General features: G+C 39.9%; 1 protein-coding gene across 2 annotated transcripts in view; it reads left to right on the top strand.

The window, feature by feature from the left end:
- The window catches only part of ACTN2 (actinin alpha 2), an 82173-nt gene that overhangs the window by 44062 nt on the left and 10849 nt on the right, over positions 1–27262 (top strand). For both annotated transcript variants that reach the window (XM_042441899.1, XM_042441907.1), the window contains 9 exons: positions 751–843; positions 1842–2072; positions 3064–3211; positions 5471–5621; positions 9514–9622; positions 12489–12629; positions 15113–15295; positions 16118–16252; positions 20732–20911. In XM_042441899.1, coding sequence (XP_042297833.1) covers positions 751–843; positions 1842–2072; positions 3064–3211; positions 5471–5621; positions 9514–9622; positions 12489–12629; positions 15113–15295; positions 16118–16252; positions 20732–20911 — 1371 coding nt within the window. The remainder of the gene's footprint in view (positions 1–750; positions 844–1841; positions 2073–3063; positions 3212–5470; positions 5622–9513; positions 9623–12488; positions 12630–15112; positions 15296–16117; positions 16253–20731; positions 20912–27262) is intronic.

The raw sequence follows: 27262 nt of genomic DNA, 5'->3' as shown, positions 1-27262 counted from the left end.
ATAGCTTTTCACAGCAAAGATTCTCATGCATGAGTGTAGAGAGGAAGTTCAGCTTGTTTGCATAAACTAGCCTAAAGCATAGCATTTTTTTTCCTTTTCACAACACCAGCTTATACTTTAGAATAGTTCTATCACTAGCATGACTTGTAACTATAATAGAATTTTAATATTTAACAGGCTGAGCATTAGAATGATTAATAGCCCATGCAACACTTTCAATTAAATGAATTTAAAATGGGTTTATCACTGCAAACATTTATCTAGATGTCTGAGTAGGAAAAATTCATCTGTGTGTCATCCTTGGAACTCACACAAGAAAGATGGTATAAATGTTCATGAAAAATGTTGTGCTTTTCTGGATTGGTGTGACAGAGCATAATCCACTGGGAAATTTTGTACAAGCTCTATTGAAAGAGCCTTTTTCATGTTGTCATTTTATATGGCACTCACACAAAGATTGTGCCTTGACTGGAAATGCAGGAAGCAATCCTTGGCATAAAAATGTGTGATGTTGCAGTGTCTGCATCCTTGCCTCATGTGGAACATTCCTCATAGGTGTTCACTCAGCCTAACAATAAGGCCCCTAGGGGAATCCCTGCACCTGAACCTCATGAATAAAAACCACTTCAGTGAGCATGCCTATTATTTTTCACTGTAGTAAATATTACATGGTCATTCTTCTTCTTCTTTTGGTCTAAGTATTGGATAAAATTGTATATCCACATTTTTTTAATCATCTGTATTTTCCAGGCGGAAACAGCAGCTAATCGGATTTGTAAGGTACTTGCTGTGAACCAAGAAAATGAAAAGCTGATGGAAGAGTACGAAAGGCTAGCAAGTGAGGTAAAGAAAACTTGACACAATTATGAAGCAGATGTTTTGAGGAGGAGGATGGTGATGACAAAAATAATAATTACAACATGTAACAAAATAAGTACAAAAAAAGCTTCATTTTTGCACAGCAATTATCTCCTGTTGATTCAGTTTTTTACTTACTTACTTATTTACTTCATTTACTTACCTTTTCCCAAAATGGGACTCATGATACAGTGGCAGAGAGTATATCTGCATTGCATTTAACATGATTTCAGTTTTAATTGAAAGTAAATTTAGCAATGCAGAACTTGTATATGTTCTTGTTGCCAAACTGGGCATCATTGTTGGTCTGAAGGATGACACCACCAGGAGATAATATAGCATCCTGTCTAATGGTGATCTCTTTCTGTGCTGTAAAGAAAAAGAAAGCATTGTTTATCCCAGAGTACAAATACATTTATGCATACCTACATGTTTAGCACTTTTTTCTTTCTTTTTTTTGCATTTCATTCCCTGCACAATCACCCTCATGAATAGGTCATTGTTGGGTCCAAACAGTGCTCATTTCAGAAACTGTGGAAGTACAGTATGTTGCTCACTTTGCTTTGGAACCTGAGGTGCTTTACTATAAATTGAAGGGTTCTTTCTGTTTACAGAATGGGGCCAAAATCCAGTGGAGGCTCTATGTAAGAGGAGGGGATGGGCTGGGTGATGGTGAGCTTCACCAGTTCCCCCTTCCACCTGCATCTTCCATTACCACTTTCTATGCCATTCTAGATGACCCTCCAAATCAACTTTTCATGGGGCCCAGAAGTGTTGGGAGAAGTAAGACTAAACAAAAATCGCTCTTCCCTTTCCTCTGGCATGAATGGATGTCCACTCATGACAATTCTGGATCCAACTCTTTCTCCCTGAAATGCCAAAACAAGAAAGTCTAAGCATTCTGTATAAATTAGGAAGCCTTCTTTATTTGCTCTGTTTTCTTAGCTGACTTAGTTCTGTGATTTCACATGTGTACAATACAGCTTTTAGAATGGATTCGCCGTACAACTCCTTGGCTGGAAAACAGAACCCCAGAGAGCACTATGGCAGCTATGCAGAAGAAGTTAGAAGACTTCAGAGATTATCGCCGTAAACACAAGCCTCCAAAGGTCCAAGAAAAATGCCAGTTGGAGATTAATTTTAATACATTACAGACAAAATTGAGGATCAGTAATAGACCAGCTTTTATGCCATCAGAAGGGAAAATGGTTTCGGTAAGTAGAGGTTATGTATCAGCCTAGGAAGGGTAAAAGGAAAAAAATACTACTGTCATCCTGGTTGTACAGGCATAATTGCAACTTTGGTTACTTCCCCCCCCAAAACAACTTTTACCAGAATTTCCTTGTTAAATAGATGTTGTAAAAATGTGATCTGGTTAGGAAAGGGTGCTTGGTGAAACTATCTAAAAGCGCTGGTGATAATGAGCTACAAAAGTTCTCTTTTCATATTTGCAAGTTGAAATATATTCTCTATTTTGCCATAGTAGTTTGCTGCTGAATAAATGGGTATTATATTCATTCTGCTGGCTTGATTTTCTAAATTTTCTGCACTAAGTTGATGCCATTCTCAAATATTGTCCACCTCCCTTTTAGATACTTTTAGGCCTGGTACACACTGGCCAAAAGTGGTGTGGCGCCACCGATACTAGGGTTTGGGAATGTGCAGCAACCCCACGCTCCCTAGCCCTAGTACATATGGACACTGGCATCATAGCGGCCTCCCATCCATATGGGGGCCACCACGATGCTGCCACTGCCGTACAACAACTAGACGTCGCTAAACAGGAAGTGACATCATGGTGGCGCTCTTTCCTGCTTGCAACGCCACAAAAAAGAAGCCGCTCTAGGCGGCTTCTTCTTTGCTGCGCAGTGTTGCCCTGTGGTTTGGTTGCTGCGGCAATGCTGCGCAGCAAAAAGGGGCGGCCTTTCACCGCCGGTGTGTAACGGCCCCAAGTTAAATAATTCTGGGTTGCCTCATTTTACATAAGTCTTATTCTTACACTCATATCAGTTTGCATGGTGCTTTGCACAGTAAGACAGCAAAACAGGCAGGCACTTTCTTGGCTCAGCAAGCTTATTATCCAATTTTTGACACTGGGAGAGAGACAGTAAAGTGAAGGGAGAGGCAGACAGTATGCATAGAAAATCTGAAAATCTTTGTGAGACACGTCTTAAAGGAATTAAAGGATCTCCACACGTTTCATAGGATATTGCCAGTGCCTGGCAAAGACTTGAACAAGCAGAGAAGGGTTATGAGGAATGGCTCCTGAATGAAATAAGAAGGCTTGAACGGCTTGAACATCTGGCTGCCAAATTTCGGCAAAAGGCTTCTTCACATGAAACATGGGCATATGGTAAGGGACTGTTGTCAGCTGCAATATGCATCCAGTACCCCCTCATCCTATTGTGATGACTTTATGGAATTTTCCAGTTTAAATCAATATACACTTTTAAATGAAAAGAATTGGTGGTGGGGTGGAAATGGGGAATTGAAAGCTGTGCAATAATTTTGGAGCAGAGAGAAGTCAGAGGGAGAGAAAGTCCTGGGACCTTCTCTTCTGTGAATTCTCTTGAATTATCATGTGTTAGAATCAATGCCACAGCATGGCTTAAAATTCAGAACTCTATGCGTACTGCTATCTTTCCACAGAGAATGGTATTATCTTTTATTCAGTGTCCCCAGTTTCTGCTTACAGTGCACATTCAAAGCAGGCCTAAAGAATAAAAGTAGTTCTAGGAGGCAGCAGAAAATGCCATTTTTTTTGCAAGTTGATGACAGCAAGCTAGGAGCAGAAGATATCATCATATCTCTACCTTTTAATGTTCACATTATGTGTCTGTCTAGCTTGCTTGACTTGTGACACATTTAGGTAAACGCAGCCCACTAGCTACGAAAGCATGTCAGAAGTTTGATGATCCTCATTCATCTTGTATTCCCAGTTAGGCATAGGTTTATCAACCTCTACTGGGCTATCAGATGTGGCTCGTGTGAGCTATGTTAAGCTTGATAGTTCACCCACAGTGATATAGTGGAGCCAGGGCTTCTAGGGTCCATGTTCTGATACTTTTTGTTTAGCAAGGATGATGGCATCATCTCCAGCCCCATCCTCCACTTTCACAAGCTTGCCTGGATCCACAAGCTTAGATTAAATCCCGGCAGTGGGTGGGGTTGCAAGATGGTTATTGTGACATCTCTTGTGTTGATTTTATAAAAACCTAAGAAAGGAACAGTTTAGGACCTAAGATAATAGCAGGCCATTAAATTAAAAATAGCAGCAGCAACCCAACAAGTCCGAGTACATATTCTACAACAGGGCCTTTTAAACTTGGCATAGATTAGAATATGTCTAAATACAGCCTATCCAATTGCAGGTATTTGGGAGGTAGCTTGATCCTGATGAGGCAATTAAGACCTATTAACTTTAGAAAAAGACTTGCTCCTGCTGGAGGTGAAAACTGCTGGAATAAATATGTTGGTATCAATCAACATAGCTGCCTTTTTTGCATTGGGGACTGATTGTGAGGGCTGTCAGTAAGATCACTTGCAGTTCAAAATGTATCCTTATCTCACTGCACTGAGACATGCAGGCATAGAGAATGTGATACCACAACTGTTCATTCATAGTCAGTTCATTTATCACATTGCTTAATCCCAAGCTGTCTGTGTAAAACCCAAGGCTTTGTCTTTAAGAATTTTTGACGTCTGCTATAAGTAATTAAGTTTCTTTAGTATTATTTTTATATGAAGAATAAATAAATAAATCAGTAACCAGAAAGCACATGAGTAGGCAACTGATTTTGGCTTACAGTTCCCATTAGCCGTGAAACATATCATTAGTGAGGGATTATGGGTGTTGCCATCCAAAAATATCAGGACTGCCTATGTCCAATTTAGTGAATCATTTTCTGAAGCCTATATAGTAACACTATCTTGATACGTCATATAAAGGCTGTATGCATAGAACAAAAGGCCCCTTTCCCCTGGTGCCATCTTGTTTAGGTGATATAGGCTAACAGTCCCAGGCCAGGAACAGGTAGACCAGATGCCATTTGGGCCCTACTGGCTCATAACTGAGTTTTGAAAAAGTGGATGTTGGAAGTGCAGTTTCCCAGAAACTCTCCTGTGAGAGCCAGTAGTGCAGATAGCCATGCACCCCATTACCTGCCACTGCCATCACCTCCATTCTCTACACAGGCTCCAATCATAGCCTTTGATGTCGGAAGGGGGTGACTGACCATGTGGGTGAGGCCAGACACCCTGCTTTTACTTTCATGGCAAGTGGCAGGGGCCTTCAGAGGGAACAGTGGTGGTGTGATGTGTGAGGTGGCAGCAGTGGCTCCACACTATGGCAGCAGGTGGGCATATAAATATCTGCCCATTATTGTGCCAGACCAGGTAAGCATGGGGGTTGGGAATTGGCCAGATCCATTGGCAGGATATGACGGTGCTGTCCCGTCGTATCCTGGCTGTGTTCAGCTCCATAATATGTGTGTATATATGTTCTTGTATTGTTGGGGTTCAATGTAGTGGCATTCTCTAAGTATACCTGAGCCATTAGTCAGTAGCTATCCTAACTGCAAGTTTAAATGGTTTTGAATTTTCTTTCTACCAGGGAAAGAGCAGATTCTGCAGCAGAAAGATTATGAAGCGGCTTCTCTGACAGAGATTCGTGCTTTGTTGAGGAAACATGAGGCCTTTGAGAGCGACTTGGCTGCTCACCAGGACAGGGTGGAACAGATCGCTGCCATTGCCCAGGAGCTGAAGTATGTTCCATTTAGAGGCACACAGCTGCTGACATTTACCCGATAAACTCTTTCCAATAAATTCGATAGTGTCATAGGTACAATGTAGAAATTCCACAGATAGCTTTGTAAGTGTTATTATCTTGGCCTACTTGTTGAAAACCTTTCTTATTTCCTCCTAAACTAAAAATAGAAGTGCCTCAGCAGGGCAAAGATTGCTGTGCTAAATTAATAATAAACCTTTGCGTTTGCTGTCTTCCTGGTCAGTGGCTTTGCTCTGTGAGATGCAAATTCTAACTTCCCATGTTTAGTTTAAAGGATGATTGAAAGGAAAGTTATAGAAGTTATTTCTTTCCCTTTTAGTCTGTAGGCATGTAGCACTGATGAGAATAATATATATTTAAAATAATAGCCTGTTTGTAAAGAGAACATTTCTTTCACAGAAGCATTCAACCACCAGGGGTTGTTTGAAAAAAGCAAGCAAAAAAACCCCATGGCTTTGGTACAGAAATACTCTCCCAAATGGCTCCCTCTTGTGACACATTTCAAAAGGGATTTAAAGCTTACACAATTTTTAAAAGGCACTTGCTATTCAGAATAGAGGGCTCATGCTTTAGCAAGTTCTTTAAGAAACCACAGTAGCTACTTATGAATCTGTCTACATTAAGCTCTTTGAACCAGAACTTCCATCTTTTCCTGTACCAACAATATAAATAGTATATACTTATTTTCCATTTCCATTTATTTTACTCATGTCCATTCCTTGGTACATACCCTTCTCTTTTTGCTTCCCTAAACTCTCCACATTTCTGTCATTTTCATACACTTTTAAGTGCCATGGGAAGGGCTCAGTTTTGGCTGAAATGTATGATATTAAGCAGTTAAATATTGTATTTATTTGTTTGTTGGTGTTTGTTATATCCTGCCTTTCTTTCTTCATGGATCTCAAGGTAGCTTATATCAGATTCCCAGGGTCCCAAGCTAATATGGACCTTGATCAGCTAGAACAAACAACAGCTTGGAAAGCTTAGTTTTACAAATTAGCACTGCCCATGCTGTATGGGGGATACTTGAAGTTATAGACCAAAAGAGAGAAAATATTTCCAAGCTCCACAGAGAAAACAAGAACCTCATTGAGATAGAGCTCATGCATTCACGCATTCTATCTGGCTTGCTTCCTTCAGAAGGTTAGTCTAGATGATGGTATATTTTGAATGCTCTGTTTATACTTGTTAATTACAAAAACATAGTTCCACTTAAAGAATCTTATTAAATAATTTTAATGGAAAAACAGGGATTTGAAATAGAAACTGTGAGTCTTCATCTTTTGGCATGATTCTTAGGCTGAGAAATGTTGGACATGAAATACATGATAGTCTTTCAGTTAACTCTGCTTGTTATTAGATCAGGCCCTCTGAGAGATATTGTTCCTCTCTACTTTCTGGATCTCCATGGCTCCATATTTTCCAGTCCTCCTCTCTTGGCAGTGAAAGTTTGCTATTTTTAGAGAACAATTGGTGTGTGACCTTGGGCTATGCTGGTTGCAGTTCGCTGTCAAGCTCTGCCATTTACTCTTATAGCAGCTGAATCTAAGAGCATAAAGGTTAAAGTTGTTAAAGTCTTGTTGATCGATGGTGTCTGGATAATGACTTCATTTATGTGTATGTAGCAAGAATGCTTTGTTTCATTTACCATCACTGTAGTTTGCCAGGCAGTATTTGTCTAGGAAATAGCACCTATTGAATGACTGTACACTTCAAAATAGTAAAGGGGAAAATTATAACAGATATCCCATTAATCATATAAAAATTAACTGCATTGACTGCTGCTGTGCATATGGCTTATATTGTTAAGTATGATCCCAAGATTATTTGTTTTGAGACTGGAAGCAGTTTTAGCTATATTTTCTTTTAACCTATACTGCAAGTCACCTTGGATTTCATATTGAGAGAAAGGCAGTATATAAATTGAACAAAGAAACAAACAGTTATTAACTACTTATCTATGATCTATGATTAATTTCATTTGTAAATAATTAAGCTAAATTACAATTGTAACTCACCTATTGTAACTCCTTTTGCAGTGTAACTATAATATTTAAATGACTTTAGAACTACAGGGGTGGGGCATTAGCAAGTGATGAATGTGGAGTATTACATAGTTCAACATTTGGCTTCTGCTCCATCCCTTTCTGGTGGCTCGTGCTTTGTTGTGGTGCTAAGATTATGACAAGGTGAATGGGATGATAGTATTTTGTACCAAACCCCAGTGGGTGGTATCATTCAGATTTTTAAAGGGTTACGTAGAAGTAATGGTGCTAATTACTTTTAAGAAATTGGAAAATAAAGTCTTTAAAAATTGTAAATATAACAGTAACTAGCTATTTTGGGGTCCTTTGGATTACAACTGTAGCTAATTACTTTCAAAAACAAAATTTCTAAGTTCTGTTTGTTATATGGTTTTGTATTTACAGCTCATACAACATACCTTACTTTGAATATTGTCTCTAGGGTCTGTCTTTCAGCATCACAGAGAAATCATTATGCTGGTATAAAATTATATCATTGGTCATTCTGCCTGGAGATGATGGATGTTGTAATCCAACATATCTGGAAGAGAAATATTGAGGAAGGCTGCCCTAACTGTTCTCTTTGCTTGAGACTTTTTATGATAAAGGCTTCTGAGACCCTTTTCAAATACAGGATATTTTTACAAACATCCGTTCATTGTCTGGAATTTAAAATGTTCTTTTCATGTTAGATTAAATCCTTGACTCAAATTGGTATGTACTTGCATCATTATAACATCTGTGATAGGTTTTGGCATTCAAAGAGTATTCCGACAGCAGCCAAGAGCTAAATGTAGCATATGAGGAGACATTCATAAAGCAGTTAAGGACAGAGGACATATATTAGACTTCTAAGTTAGAAAACCAACTTTTGACTCCTTGGAATGTTCCAAGGAGCTGTTAAATTAGGACCAATTGTTATCAGGGCTTGAGACTTTTAATTTTATTTTCTTAGTGGGCCCCTGATACCACAAGTCAAAATTGGAGGAATTTCAAAACCCATATAGGAAATTGCTCTATGTTAGGTCCCAGACACACTGCAGAGATAATGCAGTTTGAGATTGCTTTAACTGCTCTGGTTTAATGCTGGGGAATTTTGGAAACTCTAGTTTTGTGAGGCGTTTATCCTTCTCTGTCAGAGACCTCTGCTTCCACAATAAACTACAATTTCCAGGATTCCCAGCACTGAGCCATGGCAGTTAAAGTGGTCTCAAACTGGATTATTACTGCTGTGTGTTTTGGACCTTAGTAGACAATATGTTGTTACATATTTATTGACAGCTTCTGGCTTTTTTTTTAAAGATAAGAATGTGCCAAGACAGGCTTGTGTTGAATGATGAATGGATATACAGTACTGAAATGGTCTGTTAAGCAGAAAAGGTATATATAATACTAATATATCTAGCTGTCTGCTGGCAAAGATCCTTAACAGGCCCTATGTAGAAACAAAAAAATAGCAGCTGAAGCTTTTCTTGGTATGAGAAAGTCATTTGGCTGGCAAGTATGAGTGGCACAAAAGCCCTGTACAAAAATCCAATTGGTAACCCCATAAAATTAAGAGAAGCTTCAGCATCCAACATTTCTACATCCAAAGTAATGTTTTTGATGTTATTAAGGTCAAGACAAGGGTATTATACTTAAGTATGCATCCGTGTCTTTCCCAAGTAATGTGAGAAAATATAAGATCACTCAAAGTGCAAGTTAGATGTGTGAAATGGTAATTCTAATCCACATTAAGCTGTTAGTAAGTATTTTCTAGATTAATGACTCTATAAAAAGGGTCTTGTGTGTTTGTTTTCTTATGACAATCAATTGGCTAGATACACTGTGACCCTATTCTTTTAGTGAACTGGACTACCATGATGCTGCAAGTGTCAATGATCGATGTCAGAAGATATGTGATCAATGGGATAGGCTGGGAACGCTCACACAGAAACGGAGAGAGGCACTGGAGGTAAAACTGATGTCAAAAAGCAGATTAATTTATTTTAAAAGATAATATATTCTTGAGGGATGCGTATGATTTATGATAGACTATTGATGCCTACTGTCTACTTTCTGTGGTGCTTTGTTGCCCCTTTACCAATACGTTGCTGTTTGCTGCTTAGAAAAGACAAGTCACTGCATTATTGATAGCTGCCACTGTGATGTCTCAATTGATTGATATTGGGAGTTGAGGGGATGTTTCTAACACCATCTTTAGGAAATTTGGTGCATGGTGGGAATATTTTTCCTACATACTCCATAGCTGAGAAGAAATCCAGTGGAGTATTAACAGATCTTTCTAATGTGAGTTTTGGAGAAAGCAGAATCTTTCTTGGCATATGTGGAGATGGACTGAATTGTTCCACTTGGATGGCCCAAATAACTTTATGAAGAGAAAACAACATTTTGGAAACAAATCAATCAAAAGGTGAAAAATGACCACCTGGAAATCTTTCTTCAAGTCATTTTTAATATATATCTCCCCCCTTTTTCCCCTGGACTGCCAAATTACTAATGATAATTTTATTTTACGATTACAATTACAATATTTCACCTTTACTTTTACTTTAAAACATAACAACCAGTAACATGCACGGGGAAAGCAATTCTATAATTAGGTTGGCTGAGAAGGAGATAACCCATTCCTGTGGAATGAATATTTTGTGTTTGTGTTCAGCCTAGGGAAGAGAGCCCTAGTGGCACAGTGGTTAAATGCCAGTACTGCAACCATTCACTCACAGCTACAAGGTTGTGAGTTTGATTACAGGTAGGGTTCCAGAGTTGACTCAGCCTGGCATTCTTCTGAGGTTGCTAAAATTAGTACCCAGCTTGTTGATGGCAATTAGCTTATACGTTGTAAACCACTTAGAAACTGCTTAGTTCATCTTTTTTTACTAATAAAGATTTAAAATAAATAAATAAAAAAAGAAACTGCTTAGTTCAGTATGAAATGGTATAAAAATGTAGCTGCTAGCTGATTTTTTTACTTTAGCTTGGACAGACTTGTAGAAAATACAAAAATGCACTATTGTAGAAATATGTTAACTATCCAGCAGAAGTTCCCACACAGAATGAGCCTATGGACTCTTGAAAATCATACATCTCCAGTGTACCCCTTCCATCACAAGAACACTGTGCATCAGTGGCAGAGATGCCTTATGCTCCTTAAAAGCATTGTTTTAGAACAGAACACACAAACAATATGAAATACGGCTTGAATAAAACACATAGTTCCCTGGTCAGCTTTGCCTATAGATAGCCTTCTCTGGAATGGGGATTCACTACTGAGCCAGGGAAGTAGGCACTTTTTTGCAAAGACATGGGGAAGAATGGGCACAACACGTGCAAGCTGCTGACCCATTGGCTGGCATCCTGTTAGTGACATATACATATGTTAGTTCATCTTATGCCTGTGTATGTCTTTTTGGGGTCATTGCACAGGGTGGTATTATATTCCACTGTCTGCAAAAACCATCTAGACTTGCTGTTGTGCTGTGAAAGCACCCCCCTGCGCGCGCGCGCACACACACACACACATCCATTCCATTGCTTATGGAAAGTAGAGGGGATTGGAGAAGCATCTGGCTGTTGGTCTGGAAGACCCCAACAGATTTTGGTGGAAGATGTCCATCTCCAACCCCCTCCACCCTTCACCAGCAACAGAATGGCTGTGGGGGGGAGGGGCTGTGCAGTTCAGCAGTAAAACCTGGGGCAGATAACAGGAGAGCCATAGTGGAATTTCACATGTAGTACTCTTCTACTACATTTGACCATGTAGGATCATGGCTATTGACAGCACCTGCCTCCATGAGCTCAGTTATAGGGCATAGGGTTGAGAAGTTGCACGTACAATTTGGACTCTACTGTGGTAATAGGAGAAGATGTTGTCACTTGACTTTGGATGCCTGGTCAAACTAGAGCCTAAAAATAGTTAACTGGAAGCTCCAATCAGAACTGCCAATGGCATGCTGGTTGAATAATTCTGTGGGATTGTGGTCCAGAAATAATATATCCAAGCTTTGTGTAGGAGATTGGCGGTTGGGAGGGCTGATGGAATGGAGGTGGAGGGGCAGGGGGACCCAGAGAGAGAGGAAAAGGCAAGGTTAGAAGAGGAGCGACAGGTGGGCGCTAGGGAGGGACTAGAGGAGCCTCAGCTGGGGAGAGGGAGCGCGGAAGCCCATATAAGGGGCGAAGGAAAACCTTGGAGGGGGAGGAGCGACTGAGTGTGGCAAGGACGGGGTGAAGGACACTGAGAGAAGGAGGGCGGTGGTATCTTTGGTCTGCCAGGGGTGTCCCATCTTGCTTCTGGACAAAGGGGAAGCCAAGGGACGGTCGAGGAAAGACGAGGACAGGCCCAGTGGGCCTGTGGTTTGTGTTGCGGGACTTTGGTTAGGCTTTTCATAAGTTTTGTTTCACAGTAAAAGTTGCTCTAGTTGAGCTTTGCACTGCACTTCCACGTGTGTGTGTGTTTGTTCCCTGATGCACATGGAACCTACCGGAGGTTTGCCCATTCCAGGACATTTGGCCCTGCCCACACTTTGGCACATGCACACCAACCATGTCAGGTTCAAAAGAAAAAAAAGTGTTTATCCAGGGATATATATAAATGCATAATGTTTGCATGAACGTAAACAGCCAGTAGAGGAAAGTACATGTGCTAGTACTGAAATGTGACAGATAGCTGGAAAGAAACCACAACTTAACTGTGTACATAGGGTGGCTCCTCTGAATTTGGTGGTGCTTTTTAAAGGTCCATCATCCAAAACATAAGCCAAAAAGTGTATGCTTGTAAAAAGACATTTTACTTATTCCATTTCTGTGTTTCTATTTAACAGAGGACAGAGAAACTGTTGGAAACAATTGATCAGCTTCACTTGGAGTTTGCAAAGAGAGCTGCTCCATTCAACAACTGGATGGAAGGTGCAATGGAAGATTTGCAAGACATGTTTATTGTTCATACTATAGAAGAGATCCAGGTTAAAAAAACACATTTTTTTTAATATTATAAACTTAAAAAAGAGAAGATTTTCCATTTTAACTATAGACTTATTCCACAGTGTTTCAAGTAGTGCTCATCGTAATGTCTTACAGACATTAAGGGGAAAGAATTTAGTAATGCATGTTTTCCTGAACATCCAAAAAAAAACTGGGGCATTTGGTCTGATGATTGTACCGCCACAATATTAACGTGGTTAGAAGAGATGTTTGAGTGTCAGATATGGACCAGGGAGACTTGAACTGAGATTCTGCTTGTTTCATTATTTTCTATATAACCCACAGGGAAGCAATTGCAGCTAAGAAGTGAGGCTATTTGTAAATGTGTAAATGCACATTTATGGGATCAGGTGTCCTTCAGAATAATACTTAGTACAGGATGCACTTTTGGTCTGTGTACAACTTCAGCATGGACAGACCTAATCATGAGTTCAGTATGTACTTGGCTGGTCTCTAATGGTTTGAAAAAGTGCTCCATCTATTGTGGGCCTCGGTATTAGGCACATTTGGAAATGATGGACACCAGGAAAGGCAGCACAGAATCCAAGAGGTTTTCATAGCATCAGCATGGTTACCAAGCAGTGTCAAGAGGTCTGTTGGAAACAAAACAAACGAAGGCTTCCTTTAGATACTGAAAGAAGTGCAGGTGGTACAAATAGTGACAGAAAGCAAATGGACAATAAGGGATGTAAAAAAGGATTTTGAGTGGCATAATGCTGATAATATCAAAACCAATGATGACTAATTAAGAACACTAGGAGCAGGAAACTGGCAAGAGAGGCATTTGGTCTATTGGATGACAAGAGTTAAAGGCATACTGAAAAAAATATGAGCAGATTGCAAGAATACTGAATACATTATTTTCATTCCAGAAGATATTTATTTTAATTATTTATTTCAAAGATTTATATACTGCCTTTCTCCCACAATGGGATTCACAGGGCAGATACCCATAGCTGAACTGATATTTCAGGAAAGAGTCTGAAGAGGTGAAGAAAATATTGGTGATAAGAGATTAGGTTTTAGACTGTTGATAAACTGAAAACAAACAAAGCACCGGTCTAGACAGTATCCAACACAGAATAAGTAAGAAACTTAAAAGGGAAATTGCTTTTCTCCTAATAAAGATGGGTAACATGTCCCAAAGATTTCCCATATGCAGCATGTCCCAAAGATTAGTCTCTATACCATAAGACTGGAATGTAGTCATTTTTAAAAAAGGGGGGGGGGATTTGGGGAGGGGCCATATGGAAAATTAGAGGGCAATTGAATTTATGTATATTCTGGTTAAATTGGTGGAACCTGTTATAATTTGAAACAACAAGGAGAAGCTAGGGAGGTATGGTCAGTTTTCATAATGGAGGGATGTAAGAAATGGAGCCTCCTGGGGATCTGTATTAGGATTGGTGCTTTTTAACTTGGATTGCAAAGCGGTGGGCATTAAAATGGTAAATGAGATTCATTATAAGGCAAGTATATAGTGATGCACATTGTGACAATAAAAATATATCTCAGTTACACTGATGAGAACAGATATGCTGTGACTGACCAAGCAATGGATCTCAGGTAGAAAAATGAAAATATTGACTCAGTATATAGCTGCTGTTAAAATAAAAGAAGTAAATGGTGATAATTATCAAAGGAATAAAAAATAAAGCTGCCAATATCATATTGCTCTTATCTATTGTACAACTCTTGGGATACTGTAGAGTTCTGGTTATTGCCATCTTCCCCAAAGGATATGGGACTGAGAAAGGGGCAGAAAGGGACAATGAAAATGATGAAGGGGCTCGGACAATTCCCTGAAGAAGAAAGGTTACAATCTTTGGAGCTGCTTGGGAAATAGAAGATGAACATGACAAAACATGATACATACAATGCATGGCACGATGAAAGTGGAAAGTGTCTCCTACTCCTTTCATAATACTAAGTCCTTGGATCATGCACTGAAGCTGAATGGCGGAAAAATGAATGCAGATGAAAGGAAATATTTCTTTACACAGTACATAGTTAAATTGTGGAATTTGCTTCAGGAAGTGGTACTGGCAACTATCTTGGACAGCTTTAAAAGATGATTAAACAAATTAATGGAGGATTAAGGGTCTACTTGTCATGATGGTGGAGTATTTCCTCAGTATTAGAGATATTATACCTCTGTATGCCAGTTGCTTGTCTTCTCTAATTAACATGTAGTTAGCTACTCAGTTCTGGACCTCTTTGTCTTTTTAAAATAACCACACATGAAATGGTCATGTGATACCTCTGTGTTAATGATAGTTTTATCACCTACAAACTATTCTATACCATGTTTACATACACACACACACACACACACACACAGAGAGAGAGAGAGAGAGAGAGTTACACATACTGCTGTGGACTGCAGAAAATGCCACACAGTACACTACAGCTGTTGAGACAATAATAATTATTGTAACTTCACCTCCTCTTCTTCTGATTTCAGAATTTAATCACTGCCCATGAGCAGTTTAAAGCGACTTTACCTGAGGCAGATGGTGAAAGGCAAGCTATCTTTTCAATCCATAATGAAGTGGAGAAAGTAATTCACAGTTACAGCCTCAGAATAAATGCCAGCAATCCTTACAGCACAATCACTCTGGATGAGATCCGTACCAAATGGGATAAGGTACTATAAGCAGAAATATATATTTAAATATATCTGACAATTTAAAATATTTATCTTATCTTTAGTGGTTTACTCTGCAAACTCCAGTTAAGTACAAAGTACTATAATATCTCCAAAGCTCAGCAAAATTAAGGATTTAGACTATAGCTCTCATAATCCACTAGCCAGCATGGTCACTGAACATGTCCCCATTTTGAGAAGAACTGGAAAAGAAATCAGAAGTATGTGGGACTGGTGTGTGTGGGGGATGGTGATGGTGGTGCAGGCAGCCCACAATTAGGTCAGTGGGGAGTTGGCCTCTGCTTCCCATACAGTTGTTCACTTCTGTTTTAGGCTCTGGACTTCATGCCCAAATAGATACCCCCCCCCCCTTTCGAAAGGGTGATTTGAAAAATGTCCAGGTGTACTAATCCAGTTCTGCTGTGGCTGGGGGCCTTCCTGCTCACTCTCCTGGATGATACTCTGGACTGTTGCCTGAAAGACTTACTCTGAAGGCACCTCAGGACATGCCAGGGACTCCACTGCAAGGTGGAAATTGAAAGAGTGACGTAAATTAGTAGGAAGTAGCAATTGTATTAGAACTTCAGACCAAAGTCTCTTTTCTTAACACAGTCATTTCAGTTTGAATTGTCTCTTGTGCTTTTGCCCTAGGTTTCAGCCTATAGTTATTCTGCATGTCAAACTACTTAAAATAAATTTGAATCCAGAGTTGGAGGAGTCTTCTTTTTTCAGACTGCAACACTCCGAACCCTCGAAAATCCTAAAAGTAACTTTGCTTGTATTGTGTGATCACAGACTAACTTAATTTTTGCCTCTTGACAGGTAAAACATCTTGTACCAATAAGGGATCAATCACTGCAGGAGGAACTGGCCCGCCAGCATACCAATGAACGACTGCGCCGTCAGTTTGCTGCTCAGGCCAATGTCATTGGCCCCTGGATCCAAACCAAGATGGAGGTGAGATGGTTTGTTGTGGGCAAACCGTTTCTCTGTAAGAGTACTTTTACTAAAATGTAGTACTTTTAGTAAAATGTGGTACTATTTAGTACCAGCAGATACAGAACCTTAAAAAGAGACTGTTCTTATCCAGGGGATATGGGTTTGCAATATCAATTAGACAGACAAAGCAAGAATAAAGTAGGGAGTAAAAATAGCATCAGACATGAACAAATGAATAATAAAGATGGAATTGGGGAGTGTCATGTACTGGAGAGCCGAGCAGCTGAAACATGAGGAGGTATGGTACATTTTAATGTTGGTGAATTTGTGGAAGAAGGTTAGGAAATTTGAATTAATGGACTGGGAACCCATACCAGAGATTGGAAAAAGCATGCTTAGAGCTTGGAAATTTTACTTTTGGGTAATGCAGATTCTAATCTCTCAGATGGCTTAACCATTGGACATACTGGCTGTGGGATGGTGGGAGCTGCATTACATACACAAAAGCAACTTTTCCAGTCTCTGAGCATGATGTAGTCTTCAGTACGGACCAAGAATGTCCGTGGGTGGAAGTTAATGGTATTTCCCCCCTGTCATGGACGGACCATTTTCTGGTCGAGGTAGGACTAAAGGCCATAATCCAAAAAACCCCCGGGGGTGGAGGGCCTATTAGAATGGCCTGCCCTCGAAGGCTGATGGAACCCAAAAGGTTCCAAGAAGCCTTAGAGGGAATTATGTTTGGGAATGATGGCGACCCTGTTGAAACCCTGGTTAATAACTGGAGCAACAATCTTACTGGGGTTATCGACAGTATTGCTCCCGAGCATCCTTACCAGCCCGCTCCTAATAAAAGACCTTGGTATACAGAAGATCTACGCCAGATGAAGCGGGCTGCGCAACAACTAGAGCGCTATTGGCGGAAACACCAGCGCATATTCGATAAGACACTCCATGAGAACATGTTACGTTCCTATGGAGTGGCAGTCAATGCAGCAAGGAATTCTTTCTGCGCTGCTTGGATTGCATCAGCAGAATCTTGTCCAGCAGAGCTGTTCAGGGTAGTCAGGCAATTAACTCAAACTCCCGACACCCTGAACCCTTTATTAGAGTCAACTACTGCCTGCTGTGATACTTTTAACAACTTTTTTGTCGATAAAATCTCTCGGATAAGGGCTGATCTTGACTCCAGTTTTATAGCAGACCCACGACAAGAGGTGTCCAGTGCCTCTGGTAACAAGGTTATACTGGATTGCTTTGAGTTTGTAAATACTGAGGATGTAGACAAGCTTCTTGGCTGTGTAAGAAGGACGACTTGCCCTCTTGACCCTTGCCCATCCTGGCTGACCGTTCAGGGAGGGGATGTAATAACAATCTCATTACTTCGTATAATCAGTTCATCCCTACGGGAGGGTTCATTTCCATCAGCCTTAAAACAGGCCATAGTGAAACCTATTCTGAAGAAACCCTCTCTTGACCCCCTACAAATGAGTAACTACAGACCGGTCTCTTTATTACCTTTTTTGGGCAAGGTGATTGAGAGGGCAGTCACCTTCCAACTCCAAGCTGTCTTGGATGAAACTGATTATCTGGACCCATTTCAAACTGGCTTCAGGGCAGGGTTCGGAGTTAAGACTGCCATGGTCACCTTAGTCGATGATCTCCATCTGAGCATTGACGGGAAGTGTGACCCTGTTGGTGCTCTTGGACATCTCAGTAGCCTTCGATAGCATCAACCATGGTATCCTTCTGGAATGCCTGAGAGAGTTGGGTATCAGCGGCACTGCACTCCAGTGGCTCCGGTCCTACCTCTTGGGAAGATTCCAGATGGTAGGCTGGGGGACTGTTGCTCTCGTAAAAGAGAGCTAACATCTGGTGTCCCTCAGGGCGCCATCCTGTCCCCCATGCTGTTTAATATTTACATGAAGCCGCTGGGAGAGATCATCCGAAGACATGGAGCTTGGTGTTATCAGTACGCTGATGACACCCAGATCTATCTCTCCATGTCTCCGACTGATACAGTGACTAAGTATGACACCTCTCCTCTGGACTCCTGCCTTGAGTCGGTAATGGTCTGGATGAGGGAAAACAAACTCAAGTTGAATCCAGAGAAAACAGAGGTACTTGTGATAGGTACCTGAAGTCCGGGCAGGAAAATTTGCCATCCAGTCCTGGACGGGGTCACACTTCCTCTAAAGGACAAAGTCCGCAGTTTGGGAGTACTCCTGGATTCATCTCTACAGTTATCATCTCAAGTGGATGCGATGGCCAGGAGTGTTTGGTACCAGCTTCGGCTGATACCCCAACAGCGTCCCTGTCTGGAACAAAAGGACCTAGAACAAAAGGACCTAGAAACAGTAGTACATGCACTGGTAACCTCTCGTTTGGATTTCTGCAATGCGCTCTACATGGGGCTACCTTTGTACCAGGTTCGGAAGCTTCAATTAGTTCAGATTGGTCGCGGGAACCTCTAGGTTGGACCATATAACACCCGTAATAAAATCTCTTCACTGGCTGCCAATTAGCTTCCGGGCTCAATACAAAGTGTTGGTTATTACCTATAAAGTCCTACATGGCTTGGGCCCGAGTTACTTGAGGGAGCGCCTCTCCCTACATAATCCGTCCTGCACACTCAGAACAACAGGCAAATATCTATTGGAATACCCTAGGGTGAGATTGTCGATAACTCACCAATGAGCATTTACATCTGTGGCTCCTGCATGTTGGAATGGACTCCCTGAGGAGATTCATCTCAGCTCTTCCTTGGAAGTCTTTAAGAAAGCGTCGAAGACTCACTTATTCCGCTTGGCATATCCCCCTGATTCTTCATAGAGATAATTATCCTCCTATCCCATCATCCTCCAATGTTATGAGTATTTGTGATGATAATTTGTAAATATGAGATTGTATGATGTGAATTTGTTTTTATAGGATGTTTTTATATGAGGTTTTTAGTGGTATATTTTTTTACTGTATTTTATGCTGTAATACGATGTGTTGTACATCTGTATTTGCCTATGAACCGCTTTGATCTCCCAGGAAAAGCGGTATAAAAATAAAGATTTATTATTATTGTTGTTGTTGTTGTTGTTGTTGTTGTGGAAGGCAGCAAAGCACTGGGAAGAGACAAAGAGGGCCAGAAACATATGAATTTGTTTAAAATGATGAGAATCATAAAGAGTATGATGAAGATAGTAAACAGAAACAGAAATTTTGGCACTAAATATCCACAAAACTTAAAAATTGTAACAGTTTTATGCTTCATCCACTCAGTAAAAACGTGAATACCAGCCAAAGTATTTGAAGTTGAAACACATACAGTGCGCCTGCTCCATTCGTGGCTGCACTTATACGTGGCTTCCAGCTTACATGGAAGCTGCGCGCCAATTAAAGCAATGGTATGCGTGCCCATGGTGTGTGCACCACCCCGAGCACACACCCATCATTTTTAATGGGGTGCAAGCATACATGGATTTCCCCTTACATGTAAGGGGAGGGCCCAAGGTAATTAAATAATGAAAATGATGGAATTTGCTGACATTAGGTATAGTGATGTTCACTAACATGGACAAACTTAAAAGGGATTCAACAAATTCACAGAAGATAAGGCCACCAAGATGGTTATGTGTTAACTTCAATACCAGAGACAACATGCTTTTCAATATCAGCTGTTGTAGAAAGGCACTGTTACGGTTGCGGACTTCCCACAGACAGTCTCTGATAGTCTGAAAACAGAATAATATATTAGATAGTCTTCTGACCTGATTGCATGGAATTTGTTTGTTTGTTCTTGTGTACTCAGGGAAGTCTTTTTGAAATAGAGTGTCAAATAAAGCATCCATAATTTAGGATTTTTCCAAATGATGGCTGTTACAAGAGATACATATATTGAATTAGTGGACCAAACAGTCTCAAATGAGATGCTTTTTCTTTTTAAAGGAAGTCCTATGTAGTTTCTGTTTTAAAAAGTCCTTTTCTGGATCTAAAATGGTAAGGGAACACCAAAATCATGGGGGGAAAATGGCCCCCACACTTTCTAGAAGATATGTAGGGCCATTTTGGGCTAATTTGTTTCCAAACATCTTGGGTAGATTTGCAAGGAGAGAGCTCCTATACCTTTAATGGTTGTGTTGAGAAGTGAATTTCAGCAGTTTTTGCTTGTAAAAAGCACCACCTGTTGAAATTGTCCATTCTGAACAACCATTAAAACTACAGGAGCTTTTTCCAGTTTTCACTCTGGCAACCCTACTCTCCAGGTAAGGGGAGAATGTCAGGGCTTTAAAAATGGCATTGAGCACCTGCACATGACCTATGCTTGCAATTTTTCCTGCTCTTTCCTTAGAGGATTTATAGTGGCATGGGAATATAGTACCTTAGCTCATCTTTCTTGTGCATATAAGGGGAAGTTTCATTAATGCCGATTCTCATTTTAGCACATATTGAATATGAACAAGTACATTTTGTAAAACAAAGGGTTTTTTCTTTCTTTTCCTATGGCAGGAAATTGCCCGAACCTCTGTTGACATAACAGGGCCATTAGAGGACCAGATGAATCAATTAAAGCAGCACGAACATAATATTGTCAATTACAAACATAACATTGACAAGCTTGAAGGAGACCATCAACTGATACAAGAAGCTCTGGTGTTCGATAATAAGCACACCAACTATACAATGGAGGTAGCTATGATGTTCTTTCTATGCTCTGTAATTATAGCACATTTAATGTATGCACTCTTCCTGTACTAGCATGATATCCAAGCTGAGAACAGGAACATGCTGACTTTACTCTTTGCATTAACAAATAATGAGACCAGCAACACTTGAACCTAGCCAAAAGGCGGAGAAGTGATTTTTTATTTTTTTTTGGTTGAGATTTTGGAAAACCTGTATTTGCCTATATGTACATAATGAGATATCTTGAAAATGAGGCCCAAGTCTAAGAACAAAATTAATTTATGTTTCATATACACCTTCTTCATATAGTCTGAAGGTAACATTATACAATGTTTGTAATGAATTTGTGTCTGACCAAAGTTTGTGTACATTGAACCACCAGAAAGCAAAGGTGTCACTATCTCAGTCATCCATGGAAAAAGTTTTGGTTTTTGGAATATTTTGAATTTTGGAATTCTGGATTAGGGAGATTCAACCTGCTTTATGAGATACTAATAGCTAACATACAATATTCATGGATAGGGAATGCTATAACTCAGAGTTTATAGATGAGGTTTAAGCCCAAGATAGACCTGATGGGACAAATTGTTGTGTTTAAACTGCAACTCCCAGAATCCTCCAACCTCGATGGAGGATTCTGGGAGCTATAGTCTGAACAAATAGCTTTTCTAGTCTTTGTAGAGTTTTACATCAAACAGAGAGCAAGGGTGAGACATAAAGTCTTTTTCCAGATTGATCTAAAGAAATGTAGGTTCTTGTGATGATAGCTCTTTGGGTTTTGCCTGTTGTTGTCCCCTCTGTCCACTTTCATTTTTTGGACTATTTGTAGCAATAGCAAGTACCGGTACATTTCTATACCGCTTATCAGTGCACTTAAGCACTCCCTAAGCAGTTTACAAAGTGTAAGCTAATTGCCCCCAACAATCTGGGTACTCACTTTAGTGAGTCACTGAAGTGCAAGCCTGGGCCCTTTTGCTGGTATTGAACTCACAAACGTATGGTTTTGAGTGAGTGGCTGCAGTACAGGCATTTAACCCCTGTGCCACCAGGGTACTGATTTCCTATATCTGCAATAGAGCTCTTCAAGTTTTTCTTTTAATGAGGGGTATAGTTTGTTGAGGGAGGTTGTATGGTTTGAAGGGCAAGTTTTCTCTGCTATTAATATTTTATTTTAAGAGTTACAGAGTCGCAGTGAAAAGTGTAGTTTCACTAATGTATTATAGCACTGAAAGTCTTTAAAAATAATAATGAGAAGATTTAAAAAGGAACATATTGTTCCAATAGGTCTTAGAATTAAAAAGAAGCCCAGGTGGGGGTGAGAATATAACACTGAGCTAGTATTGATAGAGCCAGTGTGGTGTAGTGTAGTGGCTTGAATGTTGGACTATGACTCTGCAGATCAGAGTTTGATTCCCTGCTCGACCATGAAATCCTTTGGGTTATGGTAGAATGGTAAAAATTCAGAATACAGTTGTCCCTCTATATTCGCTAGGGTTAGGGGAACAAGACCCCCGTGAATATGGAAAAACCGCAAATAACAAAAACACTGTTTTTACCTGAGAGGACACTTCTCTAGGAATCTCTAGGTTCTCCAGTGCAACTCTGTGGTCAATGTCCAACATACACTGACTATAGAATGGTACTGGAGTAGCTACAAATGGTCTTTCAGTGCAACTTTTAGTTAAAGTTGACCACAGAGTTGCACTGGAGGACCTAGACAGTCCTAGAGAGAACATATTAATGAAATCCATGAATAATCAAATCTGCAAATATCAAAGCCGCAAATATGGAGGGATGACTGTATTACTAATGCTCAGGAGCTGAAGATTATAGTGCTGAAAATGAACTAAGAGCAAAGGTTGTTATTCTAGGTCATGTCAAATGCACTGTTTAGAATGTAAACAAGTCTGAATGGCTCCAGATTTTAAATTCCTAGCCCAAATAAAAGGAAATACTGCATAAACAGTTTGAGGACAGATAGATAAAAGATTGATTGATGGCTAACCCACAAGGGATAGAGACGTATGTTAGGATATCGAATGAATATACAGGGGTGTAAATCTTTAATTCAATGTAACCAATGAAATGTGATTTATAGTTTTCTTTGTTCAAAATATTATAAAAACTTGGTTTATTTTAAAATCGTGGCCCCAGAAATTTGGATGTATTTCCTTCTGGGGACAACAGCTGCAGCTAAAAATAAAAATGTTTCCTTTCCAATCGATCTCCTAGTCTTCCTGCTGATTTCTGGTTAAAATTCTGGTTTTAAGATAATCAATAATCAATAATCTATAACATCGTGACCTTGGGCAAGTCACATGCTCTCAGAGACCTCCTCTGAACAAATTTTGCCAAGAAAACCCCATAATAGGTTTGCGTTAGGTTTGCTATAAGTCAGAAATGACATGAAGGCAAAGAGCAATAGCAACTAGTGTTTAAAAGTGTAAATATATCCATATATCTATATATAGAAATAGTTATAGCCCAGGACAACAGAAAAATCATTTGGATATTTTTAAAAACCTTGAGAACTAATGCAACAAATACTGCAGTTTCTCAGCACATTTGCTCCATAGTCTAGAGGAGCCCTAAGACAATACAAAAGAACTCAAAAACATCAAAGAAGGGGCCATACAAATAAATGGTATGTAGACCTCTGGTTTTTCTCCGGGAGCCCCTCTCCCCAAATATTTTTCTCCTTAGGTAACACTTTCTTCAGGTTTTGAAAAGCCTTCAGTAGGATGTTCTCCATGCATTCCTGAAATATATCCACCTCCTCCTTGTCGTTCACACTGCTCTGCCCATTAACTGGCTTCCCATATTGGACCCAATCCACCTCCTAGAGGGAAAAGACAAAGTGTGTAGAGATTACTGCTGCTTCTCTTACTGGTCAGAGAGGGCAGGGGTAGCGGTGGACAATAGTAGTGGCATTGCTAGGCTGGCATCACCCCGTATGGTAACTCATGGTGTCACACACCCCCATTGACCTTCTCCCATATCACACCATACAGAATCCTTAGTATTTTTCTTTTACTAATGCTATTCTTAAATTATATTTCCCATATATTACTGAATGTAATGGCAATGATGGAGAGAGAGCCAGTGTGAGAGAGAAACAGTGGTTTGAGTGTTGGACTGTGACTCAGGAGACCAGGATTCGATCCCTAACTTGGCCATGTAAACCCACTAGATGACCTTAGGCAAGTCACATGCTTTCAGCCTCAGGGAAAAGCAATAGAAAACCTCCTCTAAACAAATCTTTCCAAGAAAACCTTAGATTCACCTTAGGGTTGCCATAAGTCAGAAATGACTTAAGGACAAACAAAGAAACAAATGGCAATAGTTGTGACATAAAGAACTAGCAAAAATTTATATCTTGATATTATAATATCATATACACAGCCTGTTTCAAATGGTTAAAGTGAAAATTTGGTAAGATGCTAATTATTTAAAAAGAAAATTTTAAAAAGATTTTTTTATTTTTATTTTTTTTAAAATAAATTATTTCTTTAAAAGCTGAGGCCTCTCCTTTCTCCTCCCACTGAGCCTTTCTCAACTCACACAATCTATTCAACATTTTAACAGTTGAATGCCACATCCCAATTCTTCTGAAAGCAAATGTTTAGGGAGCAGTGGTGTCACCAACTTTAGGGTGTCACATCATGTGGCCCACACTCCCTAGTGACACCCCTGAGCTCCTGGGTTTACCTGTGGATCCCCTATTGGAGCATGGGCCTTGCCAGAGGCCCAAGAGTGCTGGATTCTGGTGGCCCTGATTTTAGCTGAGTACACTTCTGATATCAGATATCAACTGAAGAGGAAGGAGATGGAGGACATTCTGCTCTTCCTCTTAAAAACAGACTCCTTCCCTTTCTGTGAGTGAAAAACCATCATGGCTGTGGTCTGATTTGAGTGAATCATATGCTGGCTAAAAGCTCATCCCCTTAATCACTAAAGGTGGTACAGCTCTGATATGTTTTCAGCTACAGAAGGGCTGTTTACCCCCCTTCAGTGCCTATTATTCTGCTATCTGGCCAATTGTAAGTAGCCCAATAAGAGTAAATTGTAGGATGCCTTGACAGTTACTGATCTGAATTGTGACTGTGAAGAAGAATCACAGTGGAGTAAATGCCCTCCACCCCTAAATGGTGGCATTTAAAAAAAGATGAGCCATGAATTCTCTCTTGCATTTCAAGATAGGAAACCAGCCCACAAATCATTTGCTTCATTGACTTATATCTCACCCCTATTCCTTGAGGGCTTGTGGCAGGAAAGAATAATAATAAAATAGGATTTATGAAATGGGATCATAAAAGATTATATCTTGCAGAAAAATATAAATGTGAAGCTAAAACCTCTCTCTCTATTTATCTCCTGCCTCCAAAATGCATACAAAACAGAGCAGGCTTAGCTGCCTCTACATGTTGCTCTAGCCTTTGTCAGATTACTAGCAGAACTGAGCATCAGCTATTAAGAATGCCTGTCTCTTACTATAATTGGAGGACACTATCAATAATCGCTCTCTGTCAAGCACAGAGATTTATGATAGGACACAGCTTAGGAGGCAGTTTCTTAGATAAGCAAAACCTGAGCATATCATCATTCATACTGAATGATACTATGAGGATACTATGAATAAATGGCTCTCTGCTAAAGGTTACTGTGGGACCCAGATAAGGTTTGAAAAGGTGCTGGTGCCCTCTGGGTCCTGCCCAGAGCTAAGGAAGTGATGCAGTGGGAGGTGCAGCTGCAGTGAGCAGCAGCACAGATGTGTTGTGTGATGTGCAGAACATCTAAGAGAATCACTAGAGGCCAGAAAATTTCTGTAGAAATTAAGATGGGAGCAACTGCCTCGACAGACACTTTGCACCAAGTCATTTAAAGAGAGAAAGAGAGAATCCTAGGATGTTATCACATGGGAGGAATGTCTCTCAGTTTCAAAAGAAAAGAAAGTAGGGTCAATTCAGAAATGAATGCTATTATGTGGATGGTTATCAAACGCACAGAAGAACACTTTGATATTCCATTGTATTTAATGGGACTTGAGCATCCATGGATTTTGTTATCCACGGGGGGTCCTGGAACCCCATCAGATAACATGGACCCACTGTACAAGCTGCTGTTTTCCCTATTACCATGTATGGATGTGAGAGCTGCACAATTAAGAAAGATAGGAAGAAAATCAATTCCTTTTAGATGTGATGCTGGAGAAGAATGCTGAGAATCAATTCATTTTAGATGTGATCCTGGAGAAGAGTGCTTTTGGACAGCGAAAAAGACAAACAAATGTGTCCTAGAGCAGACCAAGCCAGAAATCTCCCTGGAAGCCAAAATGTTGTACTTTGGGCACATCATGAGAAGGGACAACTCATTGTAAAAACAATAATGCTAGAAAAGGTGGGGGGAAAGTAGAAAAAGAGGAAGGCCACATGAATGGACTCTTATTAAGGAGCTCATGGGTATGACTTTGCAGGAAGTAAGCAGAACAGTGGAGGACATGGAGTCTTGGAGATGTCTCATCCACAGGGTCACCATGGGTTGAGATTGACTCGAGGGCAGTTAATAACAACAACAAACCCAGTGGGTTTCCTTGGCCGAGCAGAGATTTGCACCCTGGTCTGCAGAGTTATAGTCCAACACTCAAACCACTACATCATATGTATTTTGGAATGACATTTGCTATGTTCAAATTTGCAACACACACTTCTTACCAGAGTTTGTGAAAAGTGTTCCTAACAAATAGGATCTATGACAAGAAATGCAAGGTTGGTTCCTGAACTGCATCACACCTAGGTTACCAGAACCTGAATTACCAGTGTATAAAGAAATGTTGTAGCATCTTTGAGATTAACTGGAAAAAAAATTGTAGCATAAGCATTTGTAGACTCGGTCCACTTAAACTAACTACAAACTTATTTCTCTAAATTAGTCTCAAAGGTGCTACAAGAAACTTTTGTATACTGTTTCAGACTAACACAGATGTGGCTTTGAAGACAACTACAATTGAAGGCACTGAGTTACCAGAACATTCTAAACACTATAAATGACAAATGCCCTAATTCCAACTAGAATATAGAATGGCAAGCCTCCAACAATTTTCAGATTTACAAAATTATGTGTACATTCATTTTTATTAATTTAGTGAGACAGGTTTTATGGGTAAGATGGACCATATACATTGGAGCCTAGGGATAAACATTAATTGTTGTGAAGCTGCAGTAGATGAAGATAGTTATTCGCCTTGCTCTGCCCCTAGCCAAAGTCAGGAGTCCATCTTAGCCTGCTTGCACAGCTCCAAAATGCTTTATTATTATTATTATTATTATTATTATTATTATTATTATTATTATTATT

Source organism: Sceloporus undulatus, chromosome 1 (genome assembly GCF_019175285.1).
Source record: "Sceloporus undulatus isolate JIND9_A2432 ecotype Alabama chromosome 1, SceUnd_v1.1, whole genome shotgun sequence".
Classification (NCBI taxonomy): domain Eukaryota; kingdom Metazoa; phylum Chordata; class Lepidosauria; order Squamata; family Phrynosomatidae; genus Sceloporus; species Sceloporus undulatus.
The sequence above is the reverse complement of the archived record's forward strand: the minus strand, read 5'-3'. Positions and strand labels throughout refer to the sequence as shown.